The sequence below is a fragment of the Papaver somniferum genome, chromosome 1 (genome assembly GCF_003573695.1).
Source record: "Papaver somniferum cultivar HN1 chromosome 1, ASM357369v1, whole genome shotgun sequence".
NCBI lineage: Eukaryota > Viridiplantae > Streptophyta > Magnoliopsida > Ranunculales > Papaveraceae > Papaver > Papaver somniferum.
Window position 1 is genome coordinate 77,407,700 of NC_039358.1, and position 19,379 is coordinate 77,427,078.

At 36.7% G+C, this 19,379-nt stretch overlaps 2 protein-coding genes and 1 pseudogene across 2 annotated transcripts; 1 reads left to right on the forward strand and 2 right to left on the reverse strand.

The window, feature by feature from the left end:
- Nucleotides 1–2,301: 2,301 nt before the first annotated feature.
- LOC113291351 (aspartyl protease family protein 1-like) lies at nucleotides 2,302–6,665 on the forward strand. Its single transcript, XM_026540896.1, has 10 exons — nucleotides 2,302–2,810; nucleotides 2,931–3,069; nucleotides 4,173–4,408; nucleotides 4,633–4,860; nucleotides 4,952–5,087; nucleotides 5,172–5,245; nucleotides 5,368–5,461; nucleotides 5,551–5,608; nucleotides 6,032–6,103; nucleotides 6,204–6,665. The coding sequence occupies exons 1-10, from the start codon at nucleotides 2,485–2,487 to the stop codon at nucleotides 6,419–6,421; spliced, it is 1,581 nt and encodes a 526-aa protein (XP_026396681.1). The 5' UTR covers nucleotides 2,302–2,484; the 3' UTR covers nucleotides 6,422–6,665.
- A 671-nt stretch (nucleotides 6,666–7,336) lies between these two features.
- LOC113291365 lies at nucleotides 7,337–9,862 on the reverse strand (annotated as a pseudogene).
- A 228-nt stretch (nucleotides 9,863–10,090) lies between these two features.
- On the reverse strand, nucleotides 10,091–12,442 carry LOC113291358 (protein DETOXIFICATION 33-like). Its single transcript, XM_026540903.1, has 7 exons — nucleotides 12,124–12,442; nucleotides 11,498–12,039; nucleotides 11,330–11,416; nucleotides 11,182–11,238; nucleotides 10,847–11,085; nucleotides 10,645–10,763; nucleotides 10,091–10,562 (listed from the first exon to the last, which is right to left on the reverse strand). Exons 1-7 carry the CDS (start codon nucleotides 12,388–12,390, stop codon nucleotides 10,374–10,376), a joined length of 1,500 nt encoding a protein of 499 aa, XP_026396688.1. The 5' UTR covers nucleotides 12,391–12,442; the 3' UTR covers nucleotides 10,091–10,373.
- Nucleotides 12,443–19,379: the final 6,937 nt, after the last annotated feature.

Here is a 19,379-nt window from a genome sequence, read left to right on the forward strand (position 1 = left end):
AATTTTTGATGACATGATATATTTTAACTTAAATAAACTTACTTTTATTATAAATTAATAGCTTAAATAATTTTTATACTTTGAAAAAACTAGGTGTGAGCGAGATTTAGATAAAACATATTAATAAACTCAATAACATCAAATTGTAATGACATTATATCACAATTACAAAAAAAAAACTTCTTAATATATGTTTTTTATACATGTACATTTTCATATTATGTTAATTTTTTATTACCTATGTTTTAGAAGAGTGATATTTCAGTTTAATTTAATCAAATCAATTGGTATGTTCATAAACATATGTACAAATTCAACTCATGTAAACCCATTTCAAAATCACACAAACCTTAAAGTATATGCGAGATCAGAAATCGGTTTTGCCATGTGGATGGATCCTACTATAGGTCTCCAATAGGTAGGGATTGGTCATGCTAGAGATCTCAAATAAGGATCGCGTCATGCTATAGATCCCCAATGTATATGGATCGGTCATGCTATAGATCCTCAATAAGAACCGGACCACCAATCCATTGATTTCTTTAAACTACGAAACAAGTTTCCTAAGTCTACTTCCTTAAACTCATGCAACCAAACATAGTTTTTTAGGCATGAAATCAATCTTAAATTCATTACACAATCTAGTAACAAGTAACAAAGATTATGTCTATGTCGTAATTACGAAGTTCAAAAGATAGGCGTTATACTTCGAAATTCAATATACACAACGTTGGTATATATTCTTCCTTGGCACTTTGATCATAATAAGATGACCAAGTCTCTAATACCAGAGTTTCATATATATAAATTCACATGTTATGTTTTCAATCTGAACGACTTGAAAGTAATGTAGGTAGAAATGGAAACAAGTCAAGTCTTGTATTGATAACCTCAAGTAGAAGGATAATGTATTCTTTGATGTAAATGCGTCTTCAGAATCTTCAGGTTTTCAGAGTAGTACTTGTATGTCTCAACATTTCTAGATTTCCTAGTCTAACCTAACGAAGTTGACTCTAGTAATCTAATCAAGCGACTTTGATTTTTGATACTAAAATATGACAACCAACCTTGATATACCAACGTTTGGTGAGGTTCAACTGAGCAATGCTCTAACATTCTTGTCTGAGCTATTTTCCCAACTTTTTAATGATCTTTACCAACTTGTCCGAGCTATTTTCAGCATATAATATTCTCTTACAAGAATTTCAGAGAGGTCAACAAGTTACAAGTACTTTTCTTGGAGTAAAATGTGGAAGGTTCAACTACCACCAAAGGTGCTTCATTTCATCTGGAAATGTATGCATAAATATATCCCTACTAGAGATAATTTGAGAAGAGTTATGCAGAATAGAAACCGAGTGTCCCATGTTTAATACTTGTCAAAAGAGTTGCTAGCATTTATTCATAGATTGTCCTGTTGCTCAAAGAGTATGGTTTTCTTTAGATAATTCTTTGATTAGTAGAAATAACAATTCATAATTATTTCAATGGATAACTGAATTATTTTCGGCAGAAACTTTTTTGATATGCTGTACTGTGTGGTGGATATGGAAAAAGAGATGCTCTATGGTCTTTGATAAAACTCAACTCAGACCCACTGACTTTATTATTTCCCTTAAAAAAATTAATTCTTGATTGTGAACATGCTATTCTTCCACATACTGAAATGCACATGGAGAATCAAAATGTTATCTAGAAAGCTCCATCCGCACCTAAATTAAAGTTAAATTTTGATCCTTCTTTCATAGAACCAGAAATGCCAATTGGACATGGACTAATATTGCGAAATGATGCAGTTGATTTCTTTGCAGCAAAAGGAGACAACTCAAAGGCGGTAGATGAAGAACAAGCGGAAACAATAACGACTCTGGAGACTATGAAATGGACAAAAGATAAAACAATTGAACATCTAGAACTAAAAGGAAATTCATCATACTTATAAGTACCGTTAATGGGAGTTTAGGCAAAATAAAATGACATCACAAAACGCCACATACTTGGTTATGGGAACGCAAGTTTTGCAATCTTTTCGGCGAACTTTTTAAACGCCACGAAGTCTCAAGTCAAAAAGTCAGCTTCATCAACTGTCCCGGACCGCGTGATTCCTCCTCATTGAAGAAGAACCCAACGCCCAATTTCCATCACCTCCTCGGTTAAAAAACCTGAAAACGAAGAACAATAAAGAAAATCAACCTAGTTGGGTCCCACGTCGTTCACCTAACCGTTGAAAAAAAAAATGAAAACTGAAGTCATTATTTACATGGGAAAGATAGACCTTCGGTTTTGACATAATATACGAAAGCTTGACTTTGAGAGTAAACAACAACAACTTGAACCTTCTTCGTAGATGGCGTAGGAAAGAAACACGCGACATCTACTTTCTACTTCCTTCACCATCCACTTTAATAAACCCTAATAATAGCTTCTCAATCTCCATTTCAAGTAAATTCTGTTTAATCAGAAACCAAATCTAAATCTAAATCTATGGCTTCTGTTTCTACTAAATCTTCTGTTATTATTACTTTAATAATAGTGTTTTTAGTTTATTCTCCGACAGTAAGTTACTGTAATGAATTCCAAACATTTGGTTATGAGATTCATCATAGATTTTCTGATCCAGTTAAAGGTATGATGGGTGTTGATGATTTGCCGACAGTAGGTAGTCTTGAATATTATGAAGCTATGGTTCATCGTGATAAAGTTTTCCGTGGTCGTGGTCTTGCTGAAAAGGGCGGTGATGATGATGTTAATAAGCAGTTGGCTACTTTTTCTGGTGGAAATGAGACTTTTCGACTTGCTTCACTTGGATTGTAAGTGAGAAATGATTGTGAATTAGACTCTTTTTTGTTAATTGATTTACTTAGGTTTTATCTGAGTGAAATTGATGATTGTTTGTACTGATTTTGGGGGTTAATTTTGTGTGGTTTCAGTTTACACTATGCGAATGTTTCATTGGGGACACCAAGTTTGTCGTTCTTGGTTGCGCTTGATACCGGAAGCGACTTGTTCTGGGTGCCATGTGATTGTAGTAATAACTGCGTTCGGAGCCTTATGACAAGATCTGGAGCTGTATGTTAATGTATTTTCAGTCTTTTGATTTTTACTTCGTTTGAATTTAGTGGTATAAATGATTTGTGTCTAGAGTTATAATCCATTTTCCAGTAAAGAAAGGTAGATATTTTTTATTTTATTTTTGTCGAATTATCACTCTCAGTTCCTAACATAGGATATCTATAGATAAATATAAAGTGTAAGCTCTACTCAAGATTGAACAATTTGGAAAGGAACCTAAACCTAGGAACTCATCAGCCACTAACTAGGAAATAGCTAGGAGGATCACTAGGGATTACTTCCTCACTGAAATGAATTAGCAAATGCACGATGTGTCTCATACATGGATTTTAAACAGGAAATAGTTCTTTGGTTCATGATAATTTTGATAAATCAAGGGGCTTTTTTGACATTTGTTGGCGAATATATTTACTCTTCAGTTGTCTTTCAATTCCACATGGATCAACTTTTTTTGTCGTTGAATAACTGATGTACCTGTAAGTAGACATTGTGTATTTTGAGCTTGCAGAATCCCTGATTTTGTTATCATGTTGGTGGGGAATTGAGAATTAAGACGATTGGAATGAAACCTTTTGTAGAAAACGAGTTTCAAAGTCGGAAACATATTTAAATGTTCGGCACAAGTAGGTTTATTAACATTTGACAGAATGATTAGCAATCTTCATCACCAGCTAACTGATTCCCCACACAGTTAGGTTACCTCTTGGGTGTACATGGATCTTCTAATTACTCAAAGCTTATGTTTTAACTGCATTTCTTTCTTGTAGTCAACAGTTTAATGCATTTCTATTGAGTATATGTTGCTCGTTTCTAGCATCTATGTAATGATCTATGCGCAATATAATGGACATGGAGATTTAAGTTCGCTAGTCCCTGCCCAAGAATACTCATTATCCAGATATCTTTAGAGGGCAGTCTTCATTGCGACATTTATACGCCATTTAAGATTTAAACTACCCAGTGCTTGCTTATCAATTGTATATATGTTGTGTTTTGTTTAGTATACCTAATTATAAACACTAACAGTGATGCCTTACCTTTAATTTTCGTTACTTTTTGTTATTTCTGTTTCTTAAGAATATGCTGTTTATTACTGACAGGAAATAAATCTCAGCATTTACAGTAGTGACTCATCATCTACAAGTAAAGATGTTTCCTGCAACAGTAGCTTATGTGAGCTCCAAAGAGGATGCTTTGAGCCATCTAGCCAATGTCCATATAAAGTTTTATATCTTTCTAATAATACTGCATCTTCCGGAATTTTGGTAGAGGATGTGTTGCATTTGACAACGGACAATCATAAGCCAAAAGCTTTCGATGCTAGGATAACATTTGGGTAGGTTTTCATTACTATTTGAATAAAAGTTTCAGTTAGAACTTCTCGTGGATTAGGCTTGTTGAGTCATCCCTACCTTTTGGCTCGAAATGTTTATTTTTTGTCGTGGTTTGCAATATCTTAGACTGGTTCTTTCATTCATATCTTAAAAATAGTGGTCTTGTAGCTTTTTTTAAAGCTTATAGAAGTGGTTGTAACCTGACAGTTGTCCTTCGATTATGTAGTTGTGGTCAGGTTCAGACTGGCTCATTTTTGGACGGTGCAGCTCCCAATGGGTTATTTGGGCTTGGAATGGATAAGACATCTGTTCCTAGCATTTTGTCAAGCAAAGGCCTAGTAGCAGATTCTTTTTCCATGTGCTTTGGACCTGATGGGGTTGGAAGAATAAGCTTTGGGGACAAAGGCAGCACAGACCAAGAAGAGACTCCATTTAATATTCTCAAGCAGCAACAGTGAGTGATCTTCATTTTTGTTCTCTCACATACAACCAATAAGAAGTTCCTTATTTTCCTTATGTTTTCTTTCTTATAACTTATTCTCCAGCCCGACGTATAACGTTACCGTGACTCAATTAAGTGTGGAAAACAATCTAAGTGACCTGGATTTTAATGCAATTTTTGACTCCGGCACCTCATTTACATACTTAAATGATCCAGCATACACCGCTATATGTGACAGTGTAAGTAATCCAAATAATGAACTTGCTTTTATTTTACACTGGAAACATACATCGAGTTTAACATAAGGTGTGCTATTTCTGCAGTTTGACTCACAAGCTATACATGAACGACGTTCTCCTGATCCCAGGATTCCTTTTGAATACTGTTACGATGTTAGGTTAGTTCTTCGAAACTCACCTAGTGTTTCTTCTTTCTTTTTACCCCACTCAGCTGGTGCCTAACTTTGTACATGTTGACATTGTGTATAACTTGAATTTTTACTCTTTTAAAATTATGCAGTTCAAATGAGTTGTTAGTACCAAACGTGACTTTAATCATGGAAGGTGGGAGCAAGTTCAATGTTTATGAGCCAATAATTGTAATCTCTAATGGGGTAAGACTTCAAGACCATGTTATATTTGCATACGTTTAAGCTGTCTGTTATAGTTATAACAGTACCTAATCCGTTCTGATGATTTACAGGCCTCATACGCGTATTGCTTGGGCGTTGTCAAGAGTCCAACTGTGAATATCATCGGACGTAAGTATCTTATTCCAAGCAATATAGACTTTTATATCTACAGTTGCTTTTAGTATAAATCTTGACTCGAGATAATTAAGTATTGTTGTTCACTACATTGATGTTTTGACTTCGGTCGCTCAAGTCTAGGGGTCCCTTAGTTGAGATGGTAAAGTTGCTTGGAGTTGGACTCATGGCCTAGGCTAAAATTGATCTAAAACTTAACTTGCTAGTGTAAAGATATAAAAGAAATACATATTGAAGAAGAAGAAGTATAAGCCTAGTCTCCACATAGTCTTAGTGGTTCGGGGTTGACATTAACTCAGTTGAGGGTATTTGACATTAAAGAAGTATAAGTCTCCATATAGTATTGGTGGTTCTGACTCCTGCATTTAGAAAACTGCATGCTTTTCTCAATCCACATTGTTTTTTATCTTAATGCAGAAAACTTTATGACTGGTCAGCGTATTGTTTTTGACCGGGAGAAAATGGTGTTAGGCTGGAAGGCGTCAAACTGTGAGTATAATATTGAAAGCAGATTTGTTGTTTTTATATAAGCGTGTTAGACTAAAGCTTACAATGCTAGGATATTTATTGATATCTGCCTTCTTCACAGGTGATGAAATTGTTGATCCAAGTACCCAGCCAAGAAATCCTCGAAATTCCAAAGAGTCACCCCCAGCAACAGCAGTTCAACCACATTTCACACCTGGAACTCCTAGGACTGGTTTAAATTCTGGGGCACCACAATTTTCAGTTAGCAAGCCACAAAATTTCTACCTCCTCGCCACCTCGCTTTTGATGCTATTACTTACCATTTTGCCGATTGTTTGATTATTCCTTGTGTACACATAGAAGTAGATATAGTAAAATTCCTACGCTATTTACTTGTAGTTTTTTTATTATTCTTATAGTTTTCTTATTACCAAGGAGGTTTCTGGCCGCCCCTTTTTTGTTTATTTTTTGAGGCCAGTTAAATTATATCAGGTTGTAAATATTACACCCATGTATTGTTAATAGAAAAGATGAGGAAAATGATCAATATATGATTGTTTATATTTTGCTTAGTGTCAGAAAATCCTCTTGTTTACTGGACTTTTTCTTCTTTACAGATGAAGAATGTGCTCCTTCAAAATTTTACCATTGAGGTATTCTATGTTGTGTAAACAGAAGTTTGTAGACAAGAACTTGATTATGTAGAAGCTATATTTTGCTCAATATTACAGAATGACTGAATGGGGACACCCCTCACTATAAGAGGAATTTCACTTGGGCGATTCCTATGGTTTTTAGCCATTTCCCATCTCCAGCACGAGTGACTAGTGATCTGTTCCTATTCGCTTTTCTGTAGTCCAGGTTTCAGGTTTGTTCCGAGTCAAAATTGTAGGTCGGTAAGAACCCATAGAATTCCCTATGGCCATCCACAGTGGTGTGGTTTTATGGCCAATTTGCTACAGTTTACTCAAAATGGGTCGTGCTAAGCCTATAATTTAGCTCATATGGTAATTCTAAATTGCAAATATAGACTTCAGCTTAGCAATATAAGCTCATCCTCAGGTTAGCATGGGCATGGGCTTCTATTTGAGACTGCGCCCGGTTGCATTTCTTTATGTTTTTCAGTATGAGTGATCCCATGCTAAAGCTAAAGCCAATGCTATAGATACCATTTGACTATGGCCTTTAGCATTTGCCATTGTGGATGGTCTAAGGGACCGTCATTCAAATCTTGATTGCAGTCTCTCCTAGAGGTGTCGAGAATGAAGTTTGTTGTCAAAAACAATCATCAAAAAGATTCAAAAACAACATAATAAACACTTCAAGCAATGGAGATTCCTTGTCTACAAACAAATGAACAAAACAAATTCAGAGGCTTCCACTGCTCCCCAGGCACTAATTACTCCTTAGCTCTTCCATGTTTTCTTATTCAATTCAAAAAAACTCTTTTAATTGCAGGCAAACGTTTCTGAATCCTCGAAGCCTTGGTTGATCCATTGATATACTTCGTTAGTGGCAATAACCATTCTGATGATCCGCATTCATCTGCGTAATAGTTCTATTCTAAACTTTGTTGACGGAAGATTCACCATTAGTTTTAGTGACTTCCTCTGGGGCATCTACAGATCCACCCTATCGTTTGATCCTAGAATCTGCTAACGAAGCCTCAGTGCTCCAATTTGTTTTCAGTGTGATGATTAGAAGTATTAAAGTTTGCAAACCCACTCCACTAATCATTCCAGTCCATATTCCCTGCAATGCAATAGAGAGTAAAAACATGAGTATACTTGCAAGAGCTAGTTGGTGTAAATCTATTATTAGCTAATTTAATTTAGTCAACTAAAAGTTACCTCGACTCCATAATTGAAATGTTTTCCAAGTAAAAATCCTAGAGGAAGACCAACAATGTAATAACAAGCAAGGTTAACATAAGCTACCAGCCAGTGCCAACCAGCTCCAACAGCCACACCTGCAACCACAATTACATGTAAGTTAAGTGTTCACATTTTTATAGAGAGTTTTGGCCGAGGAGTCTCTGAGAGTTGTAAGTTATATACCTGTTAAGACTGGTTGTACACTGTTGAGTAACAAGGTGAAAGCGAAGATTACGGCAAGATTAGAGACAGCATTTGCAACTACAGGGCTGGTTGTAAATGGTAGAGCATATACATTTCTCAGACCCAAAACTAAGGCAAAGAAGAATATCCCAATAATCAATGCTGACATTACAACGATTAATATGGAGAATTTCGCTGCTTTTGGTCTGCCTCTGCCTGCTCCAAGTTCGTTTGAGACCCTCACACTTTATGTAACCGAAAAATAAGTAACATAAGATCTCATCAGTCAACAGCCAACCCTCATAACTTCTAACAATTGACCATTACATGGATTCAAATGTAGGCTCGTTACCTGATTGCAGCATTGAACCCTATGAAAATCATAATCTCCCATCCATTGAGGTTTGTACTGTCATTGTTGAGCAATAAACCATGTCAGGAAGGAAATTTATGGAAATTTTGATGAGATTTCGCAAAAATAATTGCCAGATGGATATGGCAGCTACTGCAACTTGAGGGTTCTTTAACTGTCCAGCTAGCACGACGAGGAGCATGTAATACCAGAATTCAAGACTGCATTATCGAGTTATAAAGCTCAATAAGTACATTATCTTCTACTATATATGTACCAAAAACTAAAAATCGTTCACTTAACATTTGGATTTTTGCAGTAAATATGAGCTTTGGCGAACTTTTGCATTTCTGCCAAAGCCTCATTTTAGTGTGTCAGATAAAATTTGTAACCTCAAAGAGAAGAGAGAGAATTAGCATACCACATCATGATGGCTGAAGCAATAGATAGCCTTGCAAATGCACCCAATTCACGAAATGCACTCATAGTGAAAACCAGTCCAAGCACCAGGACAATAACCCAAATAAATGTAAGCAAATTGACCCAGAACCACAAGCCACCAAGATGTATTAAGAGCAATAGCTGCACCAGGCAACCCCAATTGCAACTTGATTATAAGTAACCAGCAGGAAAAAAAATGGAAAACAACTGCCGCTCCAGATATCCAAGCCATAGTCATAAATTTTGCTCTGTGATTGTAAGAATTTCTGTATTGGAAAATTGAAGCCATACGCAAACAGTTGAGGAATCATGTACAGCGAAAACCTCGCAGCTAAGGCTGCAATTTCGTCATTTTGTCCAAAGAATTTCAAGATTGGTTCTGCCCAAATGTAGATTGGTAATAAACATAAACACATCGTGTTGAGTATGATCCATGAACGTTGCATATACACTCCTAACATATGCAACTGTCCCGCTCCAAATGCTTGTCCACATAAGGTTTCTAATGCACTCCCCATTCCCATCTGCAACCATCCAAATTTTGATTATACATGGGCCGCCTTTCATTGCGCTAATTTAACAATGTAAGATAAATGCATTTTAACTGTACGTAAATAGATTCCAACTTTCCAAGGAGCCAGAAACATACCATAATTCCAAAAGCCAGTCCAGCAATGACCATGTTCTCAGTAGAAACAGCATCGAGTTCGAGCGTAGTAAGCTGTCCGGCAAACACTTGTGTCAATCCTCCTAGTGAGTACTGAGCGACCGCAGTAAAGATACAAGGCGCAGCTAAGCTCCATATCTTTCTGTTTTCGACCTTAGCTTCCTTGCAGAATTGACCACAATTCTTGATGTCGTCTATATCCGGTTCTCCATGTAGCAATGGAACGTTCACATCCTCGCTGCCCATAGTGTTCTTCTTTCTTGTTTTTTACCTTAAAATTTCTCCAATGATCTGACTGATATTGTGTTGGTTTGTAGACTAGAGTTCTTATATATGTAATTCGAACAGACTTCTCGTGGGTTGATAGGTAAACTTTTATGCATTTTATTACTTTTTCGATAGTATATAATCTCCTCTATTTTGGTATGTCCAATTTCATGAAGTACCGATTTTCTATTTGAACAATGTGGGGAATGTAGGTCCAAAAGTACATCTAACAACATAATTAGCACTTCAAGCATTGAAAATTCCTTGTCATTTATCTTGTTTCCCTCCACTGTCTACAACAATCATTTAATGAACAAAATGAATCAAGAGGCTTCCATTGTAAGAAGCTCTCCAGGCACTAGTTACTTCTTACAAATTCTCTTTTTCGAATCGTAGACAAACAAACATTTCTGAAACCATAAAGCCTCAGTTGATCCATTGATATGCTTTTCTAGTGCCAACAACCATTCTGACGACCGCGATCTTCTATGTTAAATCATCTCAAGTCTAAACTTCGCCGTGGGATGATTTACCATTAGTTTTAGTAACTTCCTCTGGGGCATCTATGGATCCACCCCATTGTTTGATCCTGGAATCTGCTAGCGAAGCCTCTTTGCTCCAATTTGTTTTCAGAGTGATGATAAGTAGGATTATGGTTTGCAAACCCACTCCACTGACCATTCCAGTCCATACTCCCTGCAATGCAATAGAGAGTGAGACAAGATTTTACTTGCATGATCAAGTTGCTTTAAAATCCAATATCAGCTAAAAAACTTACCTTAACTCCCAAATCGAAATATTTTCCAAGTAAAAATCCTAGAGGAAGACCAACAATGTAATAACATGCAAGGTTAACGTAAGCTACCAACCACTGCCAACCAGCTCCAACAGCCACACCTGCAAGCACAAGTACATGTAAGTGTTCACATTTGTAAAGAGGGTTTTGGCCGAGGAGTCTCTGAGAGTTATAAGTTATATACCTGTTAAGACTGGTTGTACACTGTTGAGTAACAAGGTGAAAGCGAAGATTACGGCAAGATTAGAGACAGCATTTGCAACTACAGGGCTGGTTGTAAATGGTAGAGCATATACATTTCTCAGACCCAAAACTAAGGCAAAGAAGAATATCCCAATAATCAATGCTGACATTACAACGATTAATATGGAGAATTTCGCTGCTCTTGGTCTTCCTGCTCCAAGTTCGTTTGAGATCCTCACACTTTACACAACCAAAAAAGTAAATAACATAAGAGCCAACCCTAATTTATAACTTCTAGCAATTCACCGTTGCATATATCAAATGTAGGCTTGTTACCTGATTGCAGCATTGAACCCTAAGAAAATCATAATCTCCCATCCGTTGAGGTTGGTGCTGTCATTGTTGAGCAGTAAAAAATGTCAGAAAGGATTTTGGCAAATTCATCCAATGAAAAGTGCAATGAAATTTCGCCAAGGTTAATTACCAGATGGATATGGCAGCAACTGCAACTTGAGGGTTCTCCAATTGTCCAGCCAACACGACGAGGAGCATGTAATACCAGAATTCAAGACTGCATCATCGAATTTGAAGCTTAATAATAAGCACATTATCTACTAAAATATATGCACCTGTAGAGAGAGAATTAGCATACCACATCATGATGGCTGAAGCAATAGATAGCCTTGCAAATGCACCCAATTCACGAAATGCACTCGTAGTGAAACCAGTCCAAGCACCAGGACAATAACCCAAATAAATGTAAGCAAATTGACCCAGAACCACAAGCCACCAAGATGTATTAAGAGCAATAGCTGCGCCAGGCAACCCCATTTCTAACTTCACTAAAAGTAACCACAACAAGAAAACATGGAAAACAACTGCTCCTGCAGATATCCAAGCCATGGCCATAATCTTGCTTTGTGATTGTAAGAATTTCTGTATCGGAAAATTAAAGCCGTATGCAAACAATTGAGGAATCATGTATAGCGAAAACCTCCCAGCTAAGGCTGCAATTTCATCATTTTGTCCGAAGAATTTCAAGATTGGCTCTGCCCAAATGTAGATTGGTAACAAACATATACACATTGCGTTGAGTATGACCCATGAACGTTGCATATACACTCCTAACATATGTAATTGTCCTGCTCCAAAAGCTTGCCCACATAAGGTTTCTAATGCACTCCCCATTCCTAACTGCAACATCCAAATTTTGATTATAAGTAATCAGAAATGCATTTGAACAGTACGTATACAGATTGTAAGTAATCAGAAACGTACCATAATTCCAAAAGCTAGTCCAGCAATGACCATGTTCTCAGTAGAAACAGCATCGAGTTCGAGTGTAGTAAGTTGTCCGGCAAACACTTGTGTTAATCCTCCAAGTGAGTATTGAGCAACCGCAGTAAAGATGCAAGGTGCAGCTAAGCTCCATATCTTTCTGTTCTCGATCTTAGCTTCTTTACAGAAATGACCAAAATTCTTGATTTCGTCTATATCTGGTTCTTCACCATGTAACAGTGGAACGTTTATATCCTCGCTGCCCATAGTGTTTGTGTTTCTTGTTTTCTTTTGTTTAAAATTCCTTGATATCTACTAATGATTTGGTATTTTGTTGTTTGTAAATTAGAGTTCTTATATATGATTGCGAAGGTTCTAAAGACGAGAAGCTCGTGGGGTAATTGGATCTGCATCTTTGAAAATTTTAGGATGGAATTTAGAGCAGACTTCTCGTGGGTTGATAGAGAAAAACATTTGCATTTATTATAGAACGATTTTTTTGGGACCATTTTTTTTTTTGGGACCATGGTCCTATTAGGCCACCTACCCTATAGTTATAAGGGGTGTCCTAAAGCATTGAAATGGCTAACTTATTCTTAGCCTAATTTAATTTAAAACCAACTCAATAACCACATATATATTATAACCACCACCTCCTCCCACCACCACCACCACCTCCGATTGTCACCACCACCAACCATCGATTACCACCACCGTCCACCACTGCCGATTACCACCACCACCACCTCCGATTATCACCACCACCAACCACTGATTACCACCACCACCTCCGATTACCACCACCACCAACCACCTAACAAAGATATTCTCACAAACCCATTACTTGTCATTCTTTTTTGGTTGAATAAATGAGAAGTAATCATTAAAATGAGTTGAAAATGGAAGTTGCAGAGAGGTTTAATGGAGGTTTTTTTCAGAGAAAAGTTCGGTTATCGAGGATTAATTTTTTCTTAACCGAACTCAGAGTTCGGTTGATTCGCAAAAAATACTTTTAACCGAACTCCTTGTATTAGAACAACACAAGTCCATAAGTTCGGTTCCTTCGCAAAATAAGGATATCACCGAACTTTAGTTTACGAAAATAATGAGAAGTCCACAAGTTCGGTTCGTTCGCAAAAATGTTAAGTTTTCTTTGTAACCGAACTCTACCTTTGAAACTTCGTAACCGAACTCTACCTAATTCGCAAAGAAATAAATTTCGTAGTAACCGAACGTTTGCCTAATTGCATATATGCATATATAAGCCCAGTTCGGTTGATTCGCAAAATGTATTGAAGTTTGCGAACCAACCGAACTTCTAACACTAGGTTACTTTTAACCTGCAATTCGGTTGAGAACTTGGTTGCGTTGAAGTTTGCGAACTAACCGAACACACAAGATGTACCCAAATAAATTGTTAAGTTCAAAGTTCGGTTACCTACCATTTTATCCTAGGTAACCGAACATTACACTGTACGACCAAAACCTCCATTAACGAGCGAGTTCGGTAACCTGCGTGTTTGGAAAACGTAACCGAACTACACTTTCAGGTGTGTTCGGTTACATGTTCTTGACATATGATAACCGAACTGGCCCAAATCTACATAAAAAATTTCATTTTTTTGAAAGTTTGGAGCAATTCAACCAACATTATCTAAGTTTGAAGCCTACCTGGGTACCCAAATACCCTTCCTCCGGTTGTGGTTGGTAAAATCCATCGTTTTTCATGTTTTCCTTCTTCATCTTCTCTAACTTTACTCTCTCAATAATTCTACTTCTTTAAAAAAAAACCATCTGATTTTTTAATCTCACTAATTATCTTTAACTTAATCATCTCACTAATCATTATATTAACTATTATTAACACTAACTAATCATCACCCAAAATTAATCAGGAGGATAATTTAGGTATTAATATAAATATCTAGATAAGGGGTGACCTAAATTTACTTCTAATGTCTTTACCCAAAATAAAACCATGGTCCCAAAAAAATCATGGTTCCCAAAAAATCGTTCTTATTATAGTATTGATAATATATTTTCATTATCTTGGTATGTCCAAGTCCAATTTTACAAGTCAGTTTTCTATTTGGGCCATGTGGGGAATGTAGATCCGTCCAAAGACACCTAAAACCTTGGACTTTTCCCTTGGGCTAACTCTTATCATAATTAGATTCAAGCTTAGCCACATCACAAATTTTATCTGATTCCACGTTCAATCAACAAAGCGGCTAACGATTCGGCGTAAAAGGTTGGAGTTGTTGGATTTAGCACTTGAAAACTTTGACGACTTAGAATAGATGCACCCAATTATTGGATGCAAATAACACAAGTGTTGAAATTTAAGCTATAAAATAAATCTAATGGATTAGGTTTGATGTGCCAAGCTACTTGGCACGTAAAGTAAATTTGTTTTGCGCCCTCCAAGTTCATTTAACATTGCATTCAAGCGACACCTTAAACCACAACTTGAATCAGATCCTTTGGCCACGATTTTTGCTGTGAGATTTGTATCCATGATAGTCGATATCGATTGTACTAGCCGATATTATTAGTTTTTATCATATATCGTAAAAGAAATTTTAGAATATCTAAAACCTCATCTAAAATATCGGCGATGTAAAAATTAAACGATGAAGACGCTCATATTAGCCGGTACAAAAACGATATATTGGGTTCACCGATGCACTGCTAATATCGATAAGAGTAATTTTGTAAAATAAATTATTTATATATGAAAATTTATAAACAAAATCCTTCTTCCTAATCATCTTCTTCCTCTTTAACCTTGAAAACTCAATCTGATTGAGTAGAGATGTAATTTGCAGCAGCAAGCTGATCCTAATATGGGTTGAAATTAGCCGAGGCAATGATCAATATTGAGGAGAAATTACTGGGAATAGATAGTATAATGGAATTAAATTTGCATTGTGAAGCTGTTGATCTGGAGAATTAACGCATCATATAACATTTATAAATATTTGAAGTTCATTCTTGATAATGTGTCATCGGTAAAAACCGATATAATCTTTTATATAGGTATACGTGCCCGATCGATACGATACTGATACACAATATTACCTATTTTGGTGGGATCTTAGAGGATGATAAGACTAATTCTTATTATTTAGTGATTGATATCAAAGTATAGTCACTTAACTTATTACGCTCGGGAGAGTCTTTTCTAGTTTATTAAGTTTACACACCTTAGCGAAGCCAGGTTCGTAAGAGTAGGTGTACAAAATTTGTATGGCCCATGCCGCAGTTGGGCAAGGATGTGCAAAATGCGATTGGAAACCTATTTTTCGAATTTACAGAGAATTATAAAGAGCTTACTTACTAAAGATCAAGGCTTGAATCCAGATGGGATGGGTGGGTAACTTCTCATCCTTGTCATGGCTGGTGATACAGGTGTATCCCTACTCCTCTTACGAACTTAGTAAACCTCAAGCTAAGTTGAGGGAAGAATCCTAAATTAGAGAGGAAACCTTGTTTGGGCAGAATTCCTAGTTAGGAAGAGTTTTGTTTTAGGAAACACTCTTAGTTTAGGAAATAGATTCCTAATAGAAGACCTTGTCGGCTGAGTACGATGAAGCCTATAAATAGGGAGGTTTGGTTGTTAGCTAAACACACACATACCTAGAGAAAGCTTGTAGACAAATACCTGTGTTATTGTCAAAGACAAGCTTTAGCAAACAGTTTAGGGTTAACTACTGTTTAGAGAGATTGTGAGAGTAACAAAGAGATAATTGTAAATCGTTTTCTTGTTCATAATCTAGAGAAGATATATTTCTTCGAATTACTACTTTGTGTCCTGTTTTCTAAGCTTCTGTCTATTATTATTCTGAATTTCGCCTATAAAATAATAGGTACCAAGGTATAGAGATCTTACATACCAAGTTGGCATCACGAGCAAGGTTAGTTTCTAGGGTAAATCCATGTGTTTATGGTTTTTACTAGATCTCTCTACATAAAGCTTGGTGAGGTACTCGAGAAGCTAGAAGATGTTATGAGAATAAGGGGATCAAGGATTTATAAACCAGATGATGAACCTAAGCATAGCGAACCACAAACTACAGAAGAAAAGGTGGTTGCGCTGCATACGAACATGAAGTCTATTCAAGTCACCCTTAAAGAATTGGGTGAATGTATTCGTTCTCATACGCCCAAATCGAAGACGAAGAAGAAGACTACATCTTCACCTGAAGTTTCGGAAGAAGAGGAAGAAGAAGAAGAAGAAGAGGAGGAAGAAGAAGAGGAGGAAGAAGAAGATGAAGACGAAAAGAAGAAAAGTGAGATTCTTAAAAGTCCTACTTCAACTAAACTTCATGGTAAGAATATGAAAATTGATTTCCGTGTTGATATTCCACTTTATGATGGAAGTGTTGACGTAGAAAAATTGGATGATTGGATTGAACGTCTAGAGACGTAGTTTTCTTTCTTTGAATATGTTCAAAGGAGAAAATTTCTTTCGCGGTATTGAAGCTACAAAGACATGCTCTAACATGGTGGAAAGCTTATCAAAGGCAAAACCTAGGTAAGGGAGCATTGTCGTGGAAAAGATTCAAGGAAGTTGTAAGGAAACATTTTGTTAGAGCATAGATCAGTCAACCTCGCATGCCTTGCTATCTCAAGCATGTTTGTCAATGTTAGTGATCAAAACTATAAGTCTTGATTTCTAGCCTACATAGCTAAGTCTCAGACTAGGATAGAAAAGTGTGGTTGAGCTCAAGGACTTCATAGCGATTCATCATACAACGACGAAGATCTATTCAAGGAACCGTGGAACTTCATCAACAAAAAGGTATGTGGAGACTTGAACTTATCTATCACTCAAAAGTCTATCTCTTCTATCTCCTACTTCTTATGAGACAAAAGTCGTATGCTATATAGACTAGATCATACACATTTGACATTTCGAGATGAGCATTCATTGCTTATCTTTCATCTCGAAATCAAATGTTGGTAAAGCGTTTCGCTTTGATCAAGTTTATCTTCACCTAGTGACGAAAGTCATGAAAAGTTTCAATCACTTTGAGAATTTCTCTGACATGAATCGGTCTGTGAATAACGGCTACGTAGCGTCCTCTGAGAATGTCTCAATGATTGAAATGAGAGTTTAAATTACATAACCATGTATTCCTTGAACCGAAGTTTTCGAACTTTGTTGATCAAGAGAAATCGGTAGGATTGTGGAATTGGCTTTCCAAGGCCGCGATCCTAGTTTGCAGACTCAGTCCGCGAACTGTCGGAAGTTCTCGACCGAGAATTTCTGCTGGGATTTTCCAAAACTCGTTTGTGTGCTAAGTCCGCGAACTGGCGGAAGTTCTCATCCCGAGAATTTCTGTTGAGTTTGGAAAACTCAACCGATTAACTTAAGTCCGCGAACTTGTTTGTGAACTTAAGAGGTTATGATCTAAAGATGTGATCTGAAAATGAAACATTAAATTACTAAGGAATGCTTTATGCAAACCGTGGCTATAATGTTCATGAGCCGATTCAATCGAATCGAATCATCTTTGTTTCAATTGTATCTTGTGTAGTTACATAAAATCTCATAGCAATTGAACAACTCTTTAACTAGTTCATTTGAGTCAATTGACTAGTTATGGTGAAGAAGAACAAGTTTAATATGAAATGCTCATATGGTTAACCTTTTGGGTTACTATGTTGAACCAACATACACGTACACGTTTGGGCATGGTTTTCACGAACCCAGTAAACGTCTACCCAAGTGTGTGTGACAAGCTAAGTTTTCGATCTAACGGTTGAGAAATATTAGCTTGAATCTAAATCAGGTTTTCATCTAACGGTGAATAAGGTTTGCTTTGTAACTAAGGAAAAACCCTAATTTGAAGGCTATATAAAGGAGACATCTAGCATTGTGAAAAACTAATCCCCACACGTCCGTATGCTACTAGTGCGCCCGCTAGAGTCGATCTCCATTAACCTTTGATTTTCTTCTCTAAAATCAAGTTAACGACTTAAAGACTTCATTGGGATTGTGAAGCCAGACCGATACTACTTTGTCGTAGTTGTGTGATCTGATCTTGTGTATTCTATCGTACGAGTACAATCGATTGATTTACTTTAGACCGTGAGAGTTCTCCGATAGCCAAGATAAATAAGTCACAAACATCTTTGTCTCACTGTTTGTGATTCCTCGACAATCCGCTTGTGTAGTCAGGAAGGATTGTAGAGAGGTGATTGATTAATCTAGGATGTTCTTCGGGAATATAAGACCGGATTATGAATTGGTTCCTGTTACCTTGATTTTATATCTAAAGACGGAATAAAACCTAGGGTTTATCTGTGGGAGACAGATTTATCCTCTTATAGACTTTTCTGTGTGAGACAGATATGTTTATTATCAAGTCTGTGATTTTGGGTTACAGCAACTCTTGGTTGTGCGTGAGATCATCTAAGGGAATCAAGTGCGCAGTATCCTGCTGGGATCAGAGGCGTAGGAGTACAACTGTACCTTGGATCGGTGGGAGACTGATTGGGGTTCAACTATAGTCCAGTCCGAAGTTAGTTTTCAGTAGGCTAGTGTCTGTAGCGGCTTAATGTAGTGTATATTCAATATGGACTAGGTCCCGGGGTTTTTCTGTATTTGCGGTTTTCTCGTTAACAAAATTTCTGGTGTCTGTGTTATTTCTTTTCCACATTATATTTTATATAATTGATATAATACAAGTTGTGCGTTCGTGATCATCAATTGGAAATCTAACTTTGGTTGTTGATTGATATTGATTTATCCTTGGACATCGGTCTTTGGTACCGTCCAAGTATTCCTTGTATTTGATAAAGACTCGCTATTGTTTTTAGCTTGAGTAAAAATCAAATCAAGAGAGAGATATTAACTCCTTGAGATACTTTTATCTAGATTGAGTCTGACTGTCTAGTTGATTCTCTAGCAAAGTATTTCGGAGTTAGTCCATACATATTTCTAATCGAAATATTGGGTGGTGTTGTTAGACCCCCGCTTTTTCAATTGGTATCAGAGCTGGCAAACACGTTTAAGACCTCATCAGTCTGTGTTTATAGCGATCTGACTCTATAGACAAGAGTACTATCTCTGATAACGCAACATCATGTCAGGCTTATTCAGATAAGCTTCAGAGAACTGAAACCTTTGAGAACAACTCCTTCTCGTCTCATTCTGCCGAATCTGCATTCAACTGGAAAAAATCTCTTGATGAACAGTTGGATGATCTTTCAGATGACAGTGATTCAGAAGAAGAACAGAGTGTTGA